At 42.5% G+C, this 20,341-nt stretch overlaps 1 protein-coding gene across 1 annotated transcript in view; it reads right to left on the minus strand.

The window, feature by feature from the left end:
• Pla2r1 (phospholipase A2 receptor 1) overlaps nucleotides 1–20,341 on the minus strand; it is a 138,085-nt gene that overhangs the window by 36,366 nt on the left and 81,378 nt on the right. Inside the window, 3 exon segments of the mRNA XM_052724437.1 lie at nucleotides 1,269–1,414; nucleotides 4,098–4,300; nucleotides 19,304–19,473. Coding sequence (XP_052580397.1) covers nucleotides 1,269–1,414; nucleotides 4,098–4,300; nucleotides 19,304–19,473 — 519 coding nt within the window.

Consider the following 20,341-nt stretch of genomic DNA (forward strand, 5'->3'; position numbering starts at 1 on the left):
ATGACCTGATGTGGGGGCATGTCTTGCAGGGGGTTAACATATCAAAGTGCAACAGAACATAGGACAGTGGAAGCTGTCCTCCGCAGCTGGCAGGCAATCCAGCCAGTGGGGAGGCTTCTTTGACACCAGCCTGATCAAGTCTGAGGTGCCATAGAGGACTCTATATCTCAAGAGGCCCAGTATCTAGGCTCTGTCTGGAACCAAGGGTTCCATCAGTGGTTCCTGGAGGGACTAACAATTCCATGGACTGTCAAGTTTATTCAAGAGGGGAAAAAACATTTTACAGAGAAAGGGTTTTCTGCTACAAGTCTTCACAATACTAATTATATACCATATTTCTAATATTGTACATTGTTTTTCAGTTTTATTTGATCCCTCTGATGCTGTATCCCCTACCCCCTCTCAAAGAACAATAACAATACCCCTCTACTAAATCCTTTCCTATGGAATTACTCTAAGACTCATATTTGATCTCACTTGGAAGGGCATTTTTGTAAACGCTAAAGCTGAATAATTTGATGGTTGTTACATATTCATTTATGAAAATGTTCTATGAAGCCTTTAGATTCCTTCCAATTTAAATTTAGTTGATAGGGTTGGGAATTTAGCTCAGTGGTGGAGTATACAAGGCCCTGGGTTTGGCCACTAGAAGAAAAATTCCCACAAACAAACCAATAAACCAACTTACCAACCAACCAACATCAAACGACATTTGTAACGTCATGAGCATGGCATTCTAACAATTGATGCACACCGATAAGTGAACATAGATTTCTTCAAACATACAATTAGAGATCTGGACTGGATTTTGTTTTAAACTGTTGGAATTTCCATCCCCAACAAAATTTTAACTGGACTCTCATCATAGAAAATCCTTGTCAGGGAAATGGGACTGTATTTTCTGGGGAGGTCGCAAGCGAGGAACTAAAGTTCTGCCCAAATGGTCCCATTTACCTCAAGACCTTGAAAATCTTCAGACAACACTTTGAAATCCACCAACCTTGATACTGCTGACAGCAAAGCTCTCAAAATCTGACTGAAGGCACCCAGAAAGAGTTTGAATATCCAATATGCAATGTGAACTCGGTGCAATATGAACACAAAACTATATGAGAATATAGTTTTCTTTCACAAGCAGTGACTAGCTATTTTTAGACGTGAAACAAATATTTCAGGTGTAAACAACCACTTGGGATATTCATCCCTAAGAAGTCACTACTAGCAGACAATTTTTGACTATAATTTCCTCAGAATTAATACTTATTTACCAGTTAAATTTTGAATGCAGAAGCTCATTCACAAAATTTTCTTCCTCTATGTGGGCAAAGCTTGCAAGGTGAGCTCCAAACTCCTCACAGAAGGCTTCAGCTTCTCTCCATGATCTTTTCATCAGGACCTTTTCGCTGTGAAACACCTGTGGAAAAACACAGTTGGAGCAAGGCTGATGAGTTCTGCTTAGTATTGTTTTCTGTCTTCTTTTTGGGGGTGGGGGCGGTGGAGGACAAGAAGTGAGAGACTTTGCAAACTGAGCACACACAACTCTTTCTACCGAGCCAGACTTGCGTCCCTTCATTCTTCTTCATTGAAGTTCTGATCTGAAGAGGTAAGACTTATCCAACTAGAACATGCCCGGTCCTATAAAACTGTTGGCGCCTTTTACCCTCCTTGGCTTCTTTTTCACTAACCCTCTTTCGACAGATGTAGAGTTTTCTCTTAATAAATGTCTGTCAATATATGAGGAAAATCAGGTCAAGAGACATTAAGAACACCAGGTCACACACCTATAAACCTGCCTTAGACCCAGGATTCCTTGCCTCCAGAATCCATCCATTTCCATTATGGCAGCCTGCCTATGGACAAGTCAGAATTCATGGAATGACAAGTAAGTTGTTGGATCCACAAGGCTGAACAGGCTTATAGCAGGTATATTTCTAAGGTCTCTGGGTCTTTGCTGAGTTTGCAGCTCCATGGTGTGTATCTAAATTCTCTGCTATTCCTTGGCTATTGTAGTAACAGGAAGCAGTTACTTGGATGGAACATCTACTTTTGTCTTAAGATCAGGCAGGAGGCAGCTGAAGACCCAGTGTTCCCAATCCTGGGCCTCTGCACCCTTGCTGTTTGTAACTAAGGCCACTAAGCTTTACCCTCTGATGCTGTAGGTACACTCCACAGCCAGCTTTCACCAGGCTCTGATTTGCTGAGACCAGAATGAATGCCTTTCCAAGTCCTGTGGACCACAGCACAGCCTCTCCATCTTTTAAATTATATGTCAAAACTTGCTTCCTTGGGGAACCTCTCCCCGAATCACTCTAAATTCATAAATCCCACCACCAAGCACATCAAGCACACTGTGCATTTGTTGACACATCAGAATGATGGATAGTAAAACAACACTGTACTGGGAGTCCCAAGACCAGGGATTTATTCCAAGTCTGTCAATAAATAATTGTGATCTTGGGTGAATCACTTCATCACACCGGCCTCAGTTTACTCATTTCTGAAGTTTAACTTATTGCTCCATGAGGTCATGTCTGGGACTTTTGTTTATGAATTTTATGTAGGCATTTCTTGTGTACGTTTAAATGGAGTGAATTCACTTGTGTTTCCTGCCACGTCTGTACCACAGTGTCTGGGGAATACTGTCTGTCTTCATCCTGCATGTGCCCAGCTGATGGGGAAGAACTTTTTCCAAGGATTTGGAAAATCTGAATTTGAAGAACAAACCAAGAGAAAACTACCAAATGTAAGGGTAATTTTTAAAAAGTGGGTATTTCTAATAAAATTGTAAGAATTGGTTTAAATCTAGGATCTAAAGCCTATCTGCAAACAGACATTTCTTCAAGGATTTCACATGTACATCATATGTACATCTTATATATAGGTTGAGCATTCTTAATCTGGAAACTGAAATTATGGACTACTCTAAAATCTGAAACTTCTATGAGTGATATTCTCACTGTTGTAAGTAAGTAGATCAATTCATGTTCCAAACACAGCATAAAATGACCTTTAGCCTATGTGTACGTAATGTATTTGAAACAAATGAATTTTGTATTTAGACTTAAGTACAAGCCCCAAGATATCTCATTACATATATGTAAATATTTCAACAGCTTAATCCCAAACCCTTCTTGTTCTAAGAATTTACACACACACACACACACACACACACACACACACACACACACACACACTTTCTGTATTACCTTGTTTGAGCTTCAGGTGTCTAGCAAAGACTGTCCTTAGTATAAGAATTATTTCATAATAATTCCTTGATGCATGGGCTTACAAACGATATAGAACGGCACGTTTCTAATACCCACTGAGTGTTGGCTTCCTTTATTTGGTGTATGCTTGGCAATATAAACAGCATTGACTGGTGCCTTTGTACTTATTATAGGAAGACAATTCCATACATGACCATGGCTGGCCTTGCTTTGCTCTTTCTTGACTGCAGTTCTAGTCCAGAATGTATGGAGAATGCAACACCCTGAGCAAAGGAGGAACTGTCCTTGTCTCTCCCAGGGCAGGCAGTCCTGTGGTGTTTCATTACAGTGGACCTAAGTGGCTTGTGAGGCATAAAGCCCAGAGAGAGTGCTTCCCTAATCCCTGGGCTTCAGTCGGAAGAGAGTCCATCTGCCACCCTGAGTTGCTTTCCCAAGCCTTGAGGGACAGGCTCTCTAGGATCCTAGGACTCTCCTGTTTCTTGCAGCCTGTCTGTGAACACTAAAGTTGTTTTGCCTGACTTGTGGGAGCATTCTGCCATACTGGACTTGGACTCTGGCAAGTGAGATCTTACAAAACCTCCCACCAGTTCTAGGAACTGGCCAGGCATTTAGAGTCCTTTCCCAGGGCTGATAGCCAGTGCACAGGGCCCTTTTCCTTGGGTTTAATACTGATACACGGTATTTCTGCCTTCAGTGACGCTGGGGATAGCTGCCATCTCTTTTTAGTATTTAGAATTATTTGGAAGTAAACTTAAGGAGGGATAGTGACTGTACATATGCTGTATGCCAGGCACTGTAGGAAGGAAGTCTTAGAATAGAGGAAAGAGGGATACATGGACCAAATGAATATGCAGATAGCCTTGACATCACCTTGAAGCAATTAGCCAGACCAGACTTTGATTCCCAATCCAAATAGCAAGCGTGAAAGGGCCACCTCCCTTCAAACTCTGTTGTCTCCCATGTCTTGACTGGCATCTTGCACAGGGACATTGCCTTAAAGTTGCTGCAGTCCTTCACTTCCCAGCGACCTGGTGCACTTCCTCCTCGTATAACAACACAGCCTCCACCATGGCCTGAGAGCAGAAAAGAAGCGTTTTCATATAATATGACTGTAACATTTCGTGCTCCAAAGGCAGCTCTCTGGAGTGTTGAATAATTGACACGTCATAATGAAGCACCCGAGAAGAACAATGGAGATGAAAAAGGATGCTTTATTGGCACAATTATCTCCTTTCTCTTCATCTCTGGAGAGAAGAACGGAAAACAGAATCAGGAGAGAAAAGAAGCTGTGAAGCCTGAAATGTGGACATTGTCTGCTTTGAGCTCAGAGGGTGGGTGATGGGAAATGAGGGGCTGTCCTGAGGGGGAGCTGAAGAATGCCCCACTGCTCGGTGCCATGCTTTGAAAGCACACTGCCAACATCACAATGCGAGGTGCACGGTGCTCATCCCCGGAGAGCGAGGTGCACCTCAGCAAACCGGTCACATGAATAATGGATTCAAGACAGACAAGAAACATAACAAAGACCCAAACTCTAAGCTACAAACCATGGAGAATGGAGAAAAGGAGATAAACTCTTGAAATGGGATAAATCTCAGGGGGTTGGAGGCAGGACCAGAGCTGATATCAGGGAAATGAGGGAGATGGTTTCTAAATGATGTACAAAGCTCACCAATTTCACAGCAGATACTGTGTGAAATGTTAGAGGTGAAACCTCCTCAGTTATGAGCATTCACATGCTCTTCTGTGTGTGTTGAACATGAAATATACTTTTCTGTAGAAATAAGTGTTCATATTTCCAATGAAGATTTTGGAGATGAGGTCCTGTTAATTAGTCCGGTTGTTATATTTGCAATCTCCCTCTCTCTATCTCAAGAAGGCAAGATTACAGGTGTGGATCACCACGCCTGGCCCATAGAAACAATGTATAGACGGAATCAAGTTTCCTAAGTTTGTGCAAAATTTATACAATATTTTAAGACCATTGAAAATATGCATTTCAGCCAGGTGGTGGTAGTGTACAACTTTAATCCCAGCACTTGGGAGGCAGAGGCAGGTGGATCTCTGTGAGTTTGAAACCAACCTGATCTACAGAGAGAGTTCCAGGACAGCCAGGGCTACACAGAGACCCTGTCTCGAAAAACCAAAAAAAAAAAAAAAAAAAAAAAACCATTTCATATTTCAGCGAATATTAGCTGATTAGCTGAAAACAATTTTGTTTTAAAAATTGAATGAGGATGTTGTTGGTTCTTTTCCCTTTGAGTCTGGACTGATCATTCAGTGAACTAAACTGACACTCAATAGCTACACAAAATTATGCATCTATAACATGCCGAGATATAGGGAAAGGTATGTTCTGGGGCAAACTTCAGAAGGAGCTAGCTACAGAGCCCGTCCAAAGAGATCTGTCAGCAGAGTTCATGGGAGGTGGCATTTGAGCTGAATTTTAAAGGCTGGAAAGGGTTTTCAAGACAGGCTTATGAAAATCAAGTGACCCTGGAGGGTGGACCTGGAGATGTGTGACAAGTTTGGACCTAAGAGCATTTTAAAACTATGTAGTCATTTGGTATGAGGTATCTATCTGGTTTAATTTTCCTTAGAAGAAATGGGCCCACTTATGTTAGTGTATAGCTAGAATTATGCTTCTGTGTACAAACAAGCCTATGCATAAAGATGAAAACAAGTAGGTGTAAAGTAGAAAATACACTGAGCGTGGCTTACATTGAACAAAAAAGAGTGTCGGTTTATACCAAGGCCAGCAGATGCCTATGGTGGCCCAGACAAGGACTTAGTATTAAGATGGAGCTGGGATGGGGGAGGGGAGAGCCAAGCAACAGAGCTCACATGACTGCCTCGGTCCATGAACAAAGTTTTGTAGGTCCAGTGCATATAACTTTGGGATGAGGCCCACAACCTACCTGGATCATGAGCAATAGAGGATAAGTGTGTGTTTTCTGAAGTGTGACTGAGCTGTGGAAACCCCACAGAAGGCCCAGACGTAACACTACACTGTAGGGCTGTAGGGGGAAGTTTCTCAGTCCAGCCTGGGGCCCACAGTCTGGATAAATCTCTCCCACCTGCAGTCCTACGGCCACTTATAAAATATTCAGAGGCTTATATATTCATTACAAACTGTTTGGCCTATGACTCAGGCTTCTCACTAGCTAGCTCTTACATCTTAAATTAATCCATTTCTATTAATCTATGTATCGCCACATGTCTCGTGGCTTTACCTGTGTTGTATTACATCTTGTTTCCCCCGTGGATCTCAGCCTCCTCCGACCATGCCTTTCTCCTCCAACTCCACTTTTCTCCTCCCTGTCTCTCTGTTTGGATTTCCCACCTGCCTCTAAGCTGTCTTGTCATAGGTCAAAGCAGCTTATTTATGAACCAATGATAGCAATACATATTCACAGCATACAGAAAGACCATCCCACAGCACGGGGCTGTTCTAATTGATGGGAAACATGCATGTTGCTGATTCCTCAACTATCCCTTTAAGGCACCCTGGTGGGACTTTCCTTCCCCACAGAGCATAGGTGGGAAGTCTTCAAGACAGAACCTCTAATTTGGAGCCTTGAGGCTGGGATTCTAGTCTCAGCACAAATATTTAATAACTTAACATTGGAGTTGATTAATTAACCACGATAAGTAGATAATTCCTTTCCTTCTCGTGGGTCTTCATGGAGATCAAATGAAATAATTCCTAAAAAGGACTCCGTGAAACAGAAAGCTAAAACCATCCTATTCTTCTTATGGGCATTTTCATTACAAAACTGGGAAGTGTGTGTGTGTGTGTGTGTGTGTGTGTGTGTGTGTGTGTGTGTGTGTGTGTGTGTGACACAAGTTCTGCTGTGTGTTCCAGAATTTTTAAAAGGGTTGCATCAGCAAGTTTGCAGCAATACTTTTTTCTGTTGGCCTTGCATTTTGTCTCACTCCCCACATTAGACAGTGATTAACTAGCTGTGGTTTTTAGATGCTGTGGATAGTCAAGCCATCTCCATTAGTGGGGAAGGAGATGCTTGTGGCCCACGATGAGGATGAAGAGCGCTGCAGGAATGCTATTGGTATTCTAAAGTGGTTAACTTAATGTCTCCTCTGACCCAAATTTTAGAGTCTTGCTCCCAGAGAAGCAGAAAAATGGTGTAATAAAGGGAGGCTGGGCTAAGGGAGGTATGAGGGGAATTTGTAAGTCAGTTCATGGGAAAGCTTGCCAAGTCAAATAATAAAGGAAGGCTAGAAGGGCAGAGGCAGGTTTCTCCCAAAGAAACTGTTCTTCCATTGGATAACTCCCTTCCTGTTGGAGAAGGGAAGCTGCCATCCTTCTCCTCATTGGTGAACTTCAAATCTCACATGTCAATGCACTCTCTTGACCCACCTTTCTCCATGCTCCTCTTCACCATCTCCCTTAAACATCAGCAGAAAAACTTTCTGTAATTAAGAATTTCTAGCTCACGAGTCTAGACTTTTCCATGTGTCACAGCTAATCACAAGAAGTGAATCGAGCTGTGAACGGTACCAACTGTGACCTCTCTGGTCAAATCCTTAAATATAAAACCAACTACTCAAGCCAATTTGTTGTGTCAGGGCAGGGCAGGATTATGCTGGGCCTTGGCGTCGCTAGACAGTTATTTGACATGGTCTGTCCAGTCACTTCCAATTCCCTTCCACAACTCTCTTGCTTCTTGAGTCTCTACCTGCCTCAACCTCCCTGTCCCTGGTTTCTTCTTCCACAGGGTAAAGCTCCCAGGGCAGGGAAGGTGAGCTTTGTGGATGAACCCAATCTGCTCAGCATTGTGTTGGCTACTTTCTGCTCTTTATCTCCAAACACCCTCGAAGGCAGAGATTGTGCATCTTCAGATGGAAAAACAGGTTCCAAGATGCCAATGATCACCATAGGCCACAGCATTAGTGAGGGCTTGATCCTGGCTTGGAAACCAGACTTATCAGAGTCTAACTGTGAGCTGGTACTGAGGCCTGGGGATGTATTCAATATACAGATGCCAGAAAAGAGTTCTCTCGAGGTCATGGCCCCTGTGCTGTCACCTAGTTCTTGTCAACTTGACATGAACTGCGAGGAGGGAGCCTCAGTGGAGGACTTGCCTCCATCAGATTGGCCCATGGTCATATCTGTGGGGCATTTTCTTGATTGCTAATTAGTACAGGAAGGCCCAGCCCACTGTGGGTGGTGCCATCATTGAGCAGGTAGGCTGAGCTGTAAAAGAAAGGAAGCTGAGCCAGCCAAAGGGAACAAGCCAGTAAGCAGTGTTCCGCCCTGTCTCTGCTTCAGTTCCTGCCTTCAGGTTCCTGTCTCCAGTTCCTTGATGATGGACTGTGGTGATTGGGATGTGCAAGCCGAATAAACTTTTTCCTCCTAAGTTGCTTTTGGTCAGTGTTTTAGAAAGGTTAATGAGAACAAGCCTCCTCTTGCACTGAGCTGGCCCTGGCCCCCAGTCCCCAGCATGGTTCTCTCCTTATGTGGCCACAGGATTCCCTTGAAGAACTCCTGTCATGGGTTATTTACCTTGCTTGACTATAAAGAGATCTGGAACTGTTCTCAGAGACAAGGTTGAGAACATCCTCATGAGCACATCCTCAGGATGTGGGGCTTCATTTCAGAATCCAGAGGTGCCTCAAGCTTGACTGTCCTGATTATTGTTTGTTGATTGATGTGACAGGCTTCCTGGCCTTCACTTTGTAAAGGGCACTTTTAAGCAGACAAATCTGACCTGCTTTGTTGGGACACAGTTGCCCTGAACTGGCAGATTACATCTGATTTGGAAGAACTGGGGCCTAGGTACCCTGGATGGTCCCATGTGACAGATCTAGGAATGGTCCTGATGCAGAGTTGAAATTATGGACTGCTGCAAAATAGTGATTTCAGGTGTTTTTTTTTTAATCTGTTGGGACACATCTGAAGCACACACTTATCCTAGAAAATATTTGTGCCATCTTAACAGGAGGTAACTCCTGTTCGCCGCTATGGAGCTGTCTCCGCTCACTGGAATCTGTACCCTAAATACAAGGACATTCTGTTTCTATGCATTGTTGTTTCTCCCTTTAATCAGTAGCAATGGCTAGTGTGGTTCAAAACCATGTTTCCTGTTTTATGGAATGCTCTACTTCTCTCAAAATACTAAGTAAGGCTAGGGAGACCTTTTGTTATTTTAAAAGAGGAAAATGTCAGAATTTCCTAGTGTTGAGGGAACAGAGAATTTTGGCATAAAAATGCAGATAACAGAGAAATTAAGCAAAAACTCTGCAGTCCTGAACTGAAACTGAAAGCATCACTTTGAACGGAGAAAGCGTCTCATCTTCACCCATGTGGTGCAAGCAAACATGCACACACACACACACACACACACACACACACACACACACACACACAGTACATTTTCTAGACATGTTCAGGGGAATAGCCTAGAAGCAGGAACAAACCCACAAGCCCCCTTATGGCCAGATTTATGTGAAAATGACATTATTCCCAATTAAAGAAAACCTGGGGCTTCTTGATGAAGTGGCACAGAAATTTACATTTTGTCACAGTGGCAACAAGGACCCTATGGAAGACTGAAGTTTCACATCACCAGTACTCAGGAGTACCAGTATCCTTGAAGACATTGCCATCAAGCAGATGGGACTTAAGCATTAAGGACAGTTGCAATGAATGGAGGTATATCAATGCTTACAGTCCTTACTTCATTGTGATGCTGGAGGAGCCCGAACCTCTAACTGCTCACTCTTGAAGGACACTAATGAGGAAATAATTCTTTTGGAAACTAGGAAGAGGAATGACCAAGCATCTCTTCTGAGACTTTCTTATAAAATCTGTACCACAAAGCAAACAAAACATTGATTGCAGAGAGTTACTTTTTTATAGAAATATCCCAGCTATACATTAAGACCAGGGGATGTAGTTTGGTAGTAGATGACTTGCCTATCAGCAGAAGGCCCTGAGTTTAATCCCTAAACCAAACAAACAACAACAAAAACCATCTCTACTGGATCAATGAATCTACACATTGATCATCAAACACTCCCTATCACAACAATGCTACTCTATACGGAACAAATAACTACCTAAAAAATAGTTTTTCTAAAGTAAAATAAACCTCAATTTTGATCAGGTCTTTAACAAACAATGAAGTATAGACTTTAGAAAAATTTATAAAATGAATAACCCACTTAAATTAGTAAATACACTTTAAAAGAAAAAAGGGATGGATAGAGAATCTAGACATTAAAATAAACTTTAGGAAACTTTATTAACCAATTATAATATGCAAATGTTATTTGGATCCTGAGTCAAACAAACCTTAAAATATACTATATATAGTAGTTATGATATATGTGTGTGTGTGTGTGTGTGTGTGTGTGTGTGTGTTTATAATTTAGATATTTGGGCATTAACTGAAAGAGTTATAACTTTATAATTAAAGAATTGTGGTTTCAGGGTTGGAGATATGGCTCAGTGGTTAAGAGTACTGGATGCTCTTCCAGAGGTCCTGAGTTCAATCCCCAACAAGCACATGGTGGCTCACAACTGTCTATAGTGGGATCTGATGCCCTCTTCTGGCATAAAATTGTACATGCAGATAGAGCACCCATATACATAAAAATAAATAAATCTTTAAAGAATTATGGTTTCAAATGTGATCATCATAGCATGTTTTTGACAGAGAAGACCTTATATTTTAGTGGCAACACTGCAATATATGTGGATGAAACAATTTGATGTCTGAGATCTGTTTTGAGAAAAGACTCAGATGGGCCTGTGCTTAGAGTTGAGACAACACTTACCATGATTCAGTGATGGCATGATGCTTCATTATAATGTTAGATGAACATAAGACAAAAGTTGAAGAAAATGACTGAATTGTGATTTCACCATGGGTTGCCCATCTTGTAGGCATACCTTAAGGACAGCCTTGAGCTGAGTTTATAAAAAGCTTTGGGCTTCCTGTTCGTGGTCAATTTAGATAGTCAGTTTATGCTGGATTAAGAGTCTGACATGGGGTCTGAGCTAATGGATGCTTTGGTGACAGGCAGGAGAGGAGAGGTGATTTACAGCGGTGTTTCTACAAGCTGCAATTTAAAAGGGAGAGAGAAACACAGGGGCTTTTATATTGCTATTTTTTTCCAGAAACGATTTACATTTTCATCTTATTCAGAGACAATTTACTCAATGTCAGTCAGCATGCACAGCCACGCCGAGCATCACGGCATTATTTTTGCTCCAGGGAAAAGAGAGAGAGAGTAATGCCACTCAAATAAATTACCGCAGAAACTTATGAATGACAGAGCGCTCCACTTCATTTCCAGATTTCAGACATCTAAATAGGCCCTGAGGAAGTTAACACGGAAAACCAAAAATTCTGTCTGCTCAAAATGTATTCATTTATTTTGACAGGTATAGACACTCCTAACCGAATTCCACAGGCTGCAGACACGATCCTGAGTGGTTCCCTCTTCACAGCAGTGACACAAAGCTGTGCCGGTCTCTATCATACAGTGGCATTCAGAGCGCGGAACAAGGAGACTGTCCTGCCGCATGGGCTGCGGTGCTTCCTGTCTCTGAGCTGTGGCGAGTCAGCAGTCTCCATACAGATTTCTTAAACTGATGCTTACACACACACACACACACACACACACACACACACACACACACACACACACACACAATGTTAGTTGTAATGTCACTTTACATGCATCTCTAAAAAGCAGAATTTAAAAATGACTAAACTTTTAGAATAGTAGTTTTAGGTCTGCAGAGAGTTAAATGGGACGGAGAATGTTCTCATCCAACCCCTTCCCTGCTACCTGCAAACTCTCCCTCACTATAGAGGGCACATTTGTCACAACTAATGAGCCTATAGTGACACATGGCCATCACCCAGAGTCCCTCCCATCCCTGTGAGGCACTTCATTTATACTGGAGAAAATGCAGGTCTGCATTTCTCCATCATTTTCCTTGCCAGGGAAGGCCAACTGGCAAAATGTCCTTCAATTTTTGTCTTATAAAAATAGTTCTCCTTCAGTTTTAGGGGATAATTTCACAGAGAATAGAATGCTGAGTGGTCTCCCTCCCACCTTCATCACCGATATTCCACAGACTCTCGTTTTGCCTGCATGGTTCCTGAGAAGTCAGAAGTAATTCTTATCTTTGCTCCAGTGCATGGAAGGGGCTTTCATACTCTGGCTCCTTTGTCTTTTATTTGTCTGAAGTTTGAAAATGATATGTGTAAATCCTTAGTCATCTGGGAAATGAAATCAAAACTACTTTGAGATTTCATCTTATACCTATCAGAAGGGCCAAGATCAATGAAACAAATGACAGCTTATGCTGGGGAGGATGTGGAGTAAGGGGAACACTCATCTGTTGCTGGTGGGAGTGCAAGCTTGTACAAACGCTATGGAAATCAGTGTAGTGGTTCCTCAGAAAGATGGGAATCCATCTACCTCAAGATCCAGGTATACCACTCTTGGGCATATACTCAAGGGACACTTCATTCTATCACAGAAACACTTGCCCAACCATGTTCATTACTGCTCTATTCATAATACCCAGAAACTGTAAATAACCTAGACATCCCTCAACAGAAGAATAGATAAAAAAGAAAATGTGATATATTTACACAATGGAATATTACTCAGTTGTTAAAAATGATATCATGAAATTTGTAGCTAAATGGATGGAACATAAAAAAAAATCATCCTGAGTGAGACCCAGAAAGACAAATACCATATGTATTTGCTTATATGTGGATATTAGCTGTTAAGTCAATTAAATCAATGATAACCAAGCTACAATCCATAGAACTACAGAGGTTAGGAGTAGAGTAAGGGGGCAGGGAACAGATAGATTTCCCTAGGAAAGGAAAACAGAACAGATAGCTATGAATAGAAGTCAGGGGCGGGGGAGTGGGGATAGGGCTGGAATAGACTGATCAAGCAGAGAGGGAGAGGGGAGAGGAGGAGTAGGAGGGAGGAAATACAGGAAAAGTTAGCTAAAATGAAGGGCCATGTGAAGAGTAGCATGGAAGCCCAATACAGTAGAAGATTTATATATATCTCAATCTATATGACATCTCCAAATAATGGGGGAGACAGAGCCCCATTTGGACATTCTCGTCATCAAATGAACCTTCCAGTACTGGGAATCGGTTATATCTAATTGAGTTGTTGACCAAAGAGTTCCTATGGTTATCCCCAAACAACCCAGGCTGTTGCCAAGACTATAGGTTGCCCTCCACAAACTGACAGCAAGCCCCGTGGCTGGAGACAATCCCCACACAACTCACTGAACATGGAGAGGTCAAGCTGGTGCCTACAGAGAGCTTTCACTGCTGCGAGTTAGTGGTCTTGGTACTGGAAGGTACTCTGCATACGACCAAAAGAGAAGGAGAAATACCAACCCATCTACACACCCTTTGAAATACAATAGTGTCCTGCCTGCAATATATACCAGTGCAGTGGTGGCCCAACTTGTGGGAATAACCAACCAACATCTGATTTGACTTCAGGCCCACCCAATGAGATAGAAATCATGCTCAACACTGTGACCAACAACCTGAGACTAGACAACTCAGGGACCTAGGGTAAAACCAAATACTACGGTTCAACTAAAGGAATGCAGCAATAAAATCCTACACTATACTCATACATCGGCACCTTGTTCAGCCATCATCAGGAAAGGCTTCTTCCTACAGCAGATGGGAACAAATACCGAGACCCACAGCCAGACAATATGCAGGGAGTGAGACCTTGGAACACTCAGCCCTACATGGGATGTCTCGATCCAATCCCTCCCCTCAGGGTTCAGGGACCCCACAGAAGAGGAGGCAGAAAGAGTGTAAGAGCCAGAGGGGATGGAGGACACCAAGGAAACAAGGCCTCGTGAACACACATATGAACTCACAGAGCCGACTCAGCATGCACAAGGCGCATGGGTCCACACCAGAGAGAGTCCTAGAGCTGAAAGGAGAAGCAGATTCATGCCCCATCCCTAACCCAGAAGCTATCTCCAACTGATAGCCGCTTGTAAATGAAACTTTAGTTTTTTCCAAGAGAGTCTAGCTGGGGAAACAAACTGCTCTTAAAGGTTGGCTGCATGTCCAACAGTAGATGGCCAACAGCAAATGAACTCAATTTGGAAGTTCCTTGTCCCATAATGTCATGTTGGGCTTTTTTTTTTTGTCTTCTTTAAAAATTATTTTTGTTTCTCTTTTATTTTCCCTACAGATCCTTTGTGTACTTATTCTGGTTGCTGGTTTTATGCTTTTATGGTATTCCTGAGTGTGAGAATGAATGGGTCTCTGGTTCTATATGTGTTTCTTGCACCTTTGCTGGGCTCTTTTCCTTCTGCTTGTCTTGTCCTATTCTGATGGGTTTGCTTTTGTCTTATCTTGTTTTATTTTATTTATTTTTTTTCCTTTAGAGGCCTGTGTGCTTTCTAATGAGAGACAGAAAGGAGTTGTATCTGAATGGAAGGGGAGGTGGGGAGGAACCAGGAGAAGTAGAGAGAGGGGAACTATAATCAAGACACAATGTATGAAAAATAGATCTAATTTTTGATAAAAGAAAGAAAGAAACAGAGAAGGAAAATGATATGTGTAGCTGTAGTTTTTCAGCAGGAGGGCACTTATCTTGATTGGTGTTTTCTGAGCTTCTAGAGTCTCTGGTTTGGGGACACTCATTGTCGGAGGATCGCCCTGCTCCTTTCTCTCTTCCCCATCCTTTTGCTTTTCCCATGAACACATTTAAATATCTTTTAATTATCCCACAGATCTTGGCTACTTTGCTCTTTTTCTTTGTTTCTCATATTTTCAAGTTTCTATGTCATGGTCTGGAGTGTAGGGCTCTCTTCCTCAGGAGGTGCAGGGTACTGATAAGCCATGGGCACCCTTCAATTCTGTTAGAATACTTCGGGTCTTGCATTTGCTTTCTTGGCTTTTTCCTCAGAATGCCCATCTCTCTTTCCATTAAAGCCTTCAGGATATTCATTATAATTTCAAGGTTGCTTGATAATTCCAACCTTCCTGCCACATCACTGGTTCTGATGCTGATTCGGTTTCTTCAGCCAGCACATTTTGCCTTTAAGCCTGGACAGCATTTCTGCTGCAGCTGGATGTGATGCACTTGGTAAAAGGAAGTTGGTGAACATTGTGAGCTCAAGTGTCATGGAGGCGTGTGCTCCACACCCTGTGACCCTGATCTTAACATTTTTGGTTTGTGGTATTCAACTGTGAGGGCTTTCCCCCCCTCATGGGGACAAAATGGCTGGAGAAGGCTAGCCCTGGACATCAACGTTGTTTCCTCCCCAAACACCCTCTCCTGCTTTGTCAAGGGCAGAATGTTCTCGCTTCTATGTCTGCTGGAACCATAAGGAGGTTTTCCCAACACTTGCTGTGAGACTCTAACATTGCTCCTGGAAGCAGATATTCACAGAAGTGGGGGAGCCCCCTGTGATGGGGCCCTCCTGGAGGGTAGGCTCTCAGGGTACCCTCACCCAGCCTCCAGCAATTTCAAAGGTGTATTTGGAGCTTTTCTGTCTCAGCCCTGGGCCTTGGGGAGGATTCTGCTTGTGAGTTTCTGTCCCAGGAGGTTGAGATTCTTTTGTCTTGTCTGTCTCTTTAGTTTAACCTTCCTAATGCTGCAACCCTTAATACAGTTCCTTATGTTGTGGTGACCCCCCAATCATAAAATTATTTTCTTTGCTACTTTGTAATTATCATTTTGCTACCATTATGAATCATAATGCAAATATCTATGTTTTCCGATGGTCATAGATGACCCTGGTGAAAGGTTGAAAATCTCTGGTTTAGGGGGTTGGCCTTTGGCCTCTAGTCTGATCTATCTTTTCTGATGGATCTAAGAATCATTAGAAGTGTTAAGCTTTTAATCGTTATTAGGATGGCATGGCCACTTCTGAGCGTCTTACATGCTGGGTTGGGAACTGGAACTCTTCAGAAAGTACAGATATTTAAACCATGGAGCTAACATGGCTTAGAGGCTGAGAGAACTGACTGCTCTTCCAGAGGTCCTGAGTTCAATTCCCAGCAACCACATGGTGGCTCATAACCATCTATAGTGAGATCTGGTGCCCTCTTCTGGCCTGGAGGCATACATGCAAAGAAACAGAACACTACATACATAATAAATAGATAAATCTTAAAGAAAAAAAAAAGAGTACTTTATTTTGTATTTCATACAACACTCATCTCGTGTGTTTCTATTACTGTGGCTTGAATGAGTACGTCTTTCAAAAATTGATATGTTGGAAACTAGTATCTATTGAATTGTTAAAAGCATTGACTTATAAATATCAATATAGAACGTTCTCCAGGAGAGACTGTGAGTTAAAAAATAAAAGACTGGAATTGGAGAGATGACTCTATGTTTAAGAGGATTGATTGCTGTTCTATAGGCCCTGGGTTCAAGTCCCAGCACCCATGTGTTGGCTCACAGCCATCTGTAACTTCAGTAGCAGGGGATCTGACACCCTTTTCTGGCTTCAGTGGGTACCATGCATACAAGTGATGCACTAACATATGTAGGAAGTATGTAGGTCCTTGTGCTCACAGAACCAGGGATATTGAACACACAGGGTTGTCTTTTCAAAGGGGGAGATATATAACCTATTTTCCACCCAGAAGTCTGGAAGTGGATGTGGTTAATATCCTGGTGACCTTGCCTTATCTGCTTGGCGAGGCCACACTGGATCCTTCCCTAGACCCTTATCTTGACTCTGTTTACTCAGTTAATGCATAGAACCCATCTTTTTGGAAGATGTCACATACTTTACAAAGAGTTTTGATGTTATCATGTCTTAATCTTTGTTGTGGACATGGGGTTGAGTTAATTATCACCAGGAAACTTTTTTTCAAAATTTTCTGTGCTTAAATATACCTAAAATAAACTACTCAAGGTTAGACTCTTGAAGTTTGAACCCAACACCGGCTACTGAGTCACAATGAACTGAACTGCCATCTTGCCTCTTGTGGATTGGCACTGCCAACTGTGGTGTTTACAGAGACCCCCAAAGACACATACACAGGCAAAACACCCATACTCAAAATATAAAACAAAATAAAAGGCTGTAAACACACACACAAACCAATGGGAAGACACCAATTATCAGTGGAAGCGTTGGTGTTGGGAGGTGAGGAGAAGACCTCCGCATTTCCCTTCCTGTACTTCCCTTTTCTTAAAGCACCTATGTAATTCACAGAGATTCATCCCAACAGAAAATGCCAGAGTAAAAACCAGTGTGGTTAGTTGCTGCAAGGTAATAGACAAAGATTAGAACTTGTCAGGGAAACTCATGGCACATAGTCAGGTTATCCATAGTGAGAATTACTGAAAAAAAAAACACAAAGATATAAACCATAGACACTTTGCCTATCATTTTCTGGAGTTGAAATTAGGAATTAATTTTGGACTAGACTTTTATAGAAGGAAAAAGAAAAGATGGGCTGGCAGGATGGCTCAGGAGATAATAGCATCTGTTGCCAAGCCTGACAACATGGGACCTGCATGAGCTTCCAAAAGTTGTCCTTTGACTGCTATACATGCTCTGTGGAACACTTGAGCACACATGCACACACACACACACACACACACACACACACACACACACACACACACACACACACACCACTATAAAAACAAAATCAAAGTAAATTTGTGTGGCTTTTTAAGACATGGTCTCTATGTAGTTGTCTTACTTAGGGTTTATATTAGTGTGAGGAGACACCATGACCACAGCAACTCTTAAAAAGGAAAATATTTAATTGAGTGGCTTACAGTTTCAGAAGTTTAGTCCATTATCATCATGGTGGGACATGGTGGCATGCAGGCAGACATGGTGCTGGAGAAGGAGCTGAGAGTTCTACATCTTGATCCACAGGCAACAGGAAGTGAATTGTTTCACTTGGCATAGCTTGAGCAAAGGAGACCTCAAAGCCCACCCACACAGTGACACACTTCCTCCAAGAAGGCCACACCTACTCCAACAAAGCCATACATCCTAATAGTGCCACTTCCTATGGGGGCCATTTTCTTTCAAACCACCACAGTAGTCCACGCTGACCACCAGCTTCCCATATAGCCCAGGCTAGCCTCCAACACATGATTTTCCTGCTTCAGCCTTCCTCTGAGTGCTGGGATCACAGGCATGTTGTATAACGCCTGCCTTGAGGTGTTTCAGACTTCACTAGTAATCAACCCTCTTCAGTTTAGTGAAAACTCCCTTTAGCTTGGTATCCAGATGTATAGACGGATTTCTATAAAGATCCTGGGACCTTCTGAGAAAAAAGAGCCTGAGCCTTCTCACACATTTCCTTTACTGCCTCCTTTGTATTGATGGAACAGCACAGACAAGAAAGGGACCGAGGCTTCCAAAGGTGTTTATGCTGCAATAGAGAAGGAATGAGCAGTCTAGGCTGTCAGCCTAAGCTCCCTCAGAACCTGAAGCTTATTCTTACACTGGTTTTGCTTTAGTTTGTGGCTGAAGCCATGGGCTTCTCTGAAATTGGCCAGCCAGGCACAGATTTGTGCACTGGGACCCAGAGCTGCACGTGTTAGGATGAACTAACAGGGCTGATGGTTTTGATAACAGAACTTCAGGAATCCATGAAGACCCAAAAGAACAGCATTCCAGTAATGGGCCTACATTCCCCAAAGACGCCATGTGGCAACACCTGTGAACTGGTTAGACGGCTCATTCCTTGTACCTGGATTATTCTAGACTGGTTAAGCTCCTTGATTCACTGACCAGGAGGAGGATCTATAGGGAAAGACATAAGGAAGGCAAAACTTTCTGATAACTGAGGCAAGTGTGGTCTCTAGCAATAGCTGCATCCCTAAAAACATCACAGGATAAATATGAACTTTACAATGGACACCCTATGTTACCCCATGTAGACCTGTTGTGATCACTTTAGTTACACGAGGCATTAAAGAAACATTAAGGGAGAGCTAAAGGAAGTGAGCAAAGGGGAGAGGGAACTTGGGGCCAAGGAAACAGATTTGCAGGGGTGGGGTGGGGTGAGCTGGTGTTGCAGGGGACTACTCACTGGGTTGATGTGTGTTCCAGTGTGTGTACAGCACCGGCTCAGCCCTCTGCCCCACCGTCCTCCAAGTGTATTCTCCTGTATTGTTTTGGTCTTGAAGAGCTATCCAGAAATAACTGTCTTTCGTTCTTGCCACACTACTGATGAGAGCAGTTATAAAAGCCTGCTCAAACCTTGAAAATAAAAAAAAAGAAAAGGAAATCGGTATCCTAAGTTTCTGAATGATAAAAACATCACTAAAGTGTAATGAAGTGAACAGAATCGAACCAGAACAAACACTTCTTGTTAATTCTCTAGAACCCAGAACAAGAAAACTCACAAAGACCCTAGTATGGCTGATAGATGTCAAATGTCAGCGCAACTCCAGGAATACATGAGTGGAGAGAACATGACTCCCAAACACTTAATTCTTGTAATTGTCCCAAGGACCAGAGACCAGATCTGGTTTTGCAGTGGAGTGGAGCCTCCACACACACAGCAATGCGCCTCTTGGAGAAAGACATTTATTTTATATTTAGGCTGCACACCACACATACACCATGGTGAGCATGGGTTGGAGGAGACAGAAGGGGAGGGAGAACATCATGCTTTTCTGAATGTGCATTTTCTACCGTGGAGTGCACATGTGCCCTTCCCCACACTTGCTTAGTAAGAAAGGAAGTGGAGGAACAACTCTATGCCTCTCAAATCAGTCTGTTCACAGGCATATGGAGTCTTTGGCTTATTCAAATGTGTTTAAGTATATATTTTCACTGGAAATAAATCTCAACAAATCCAAGGCATTCCACCCACTAGCATTTTCCCCAAGCAGCTGAATGAATTTGCTCCCAATGATTGTTGGCAATGCTCCTTTTTAAATACAAATACACCCAAGGCAGAAGCAGACAACTTGTGTACACACACACACACACACACACACACACACACATACATACATACACACTTGTAACAAAGCGTAAGTATCAAACTCAACTAGCATTGAGTTCAAAGCTTAGTTTGAAATTACTTTTAAAACACACAAAGTTAAAAGAACTTCCAAAT

This window comes from Peromyscus californicus, unplaced genomic scaffold (genome assembly GCF_007827085.1).
Source record: "Peromyscus californicus insignis strain IS unplaced genomic scaffold, ASM782708v3 Scaffold_7__1_contigs__length_154581171, whole genome shotgun sequence".
Taxonomy (NCBI): domain Eukaryota; kingdom Metazoa; phylum Chordata; class Mammalia; order Rodentia; family Cricetidae; genus Peromyscus; species Peromyscus californicus.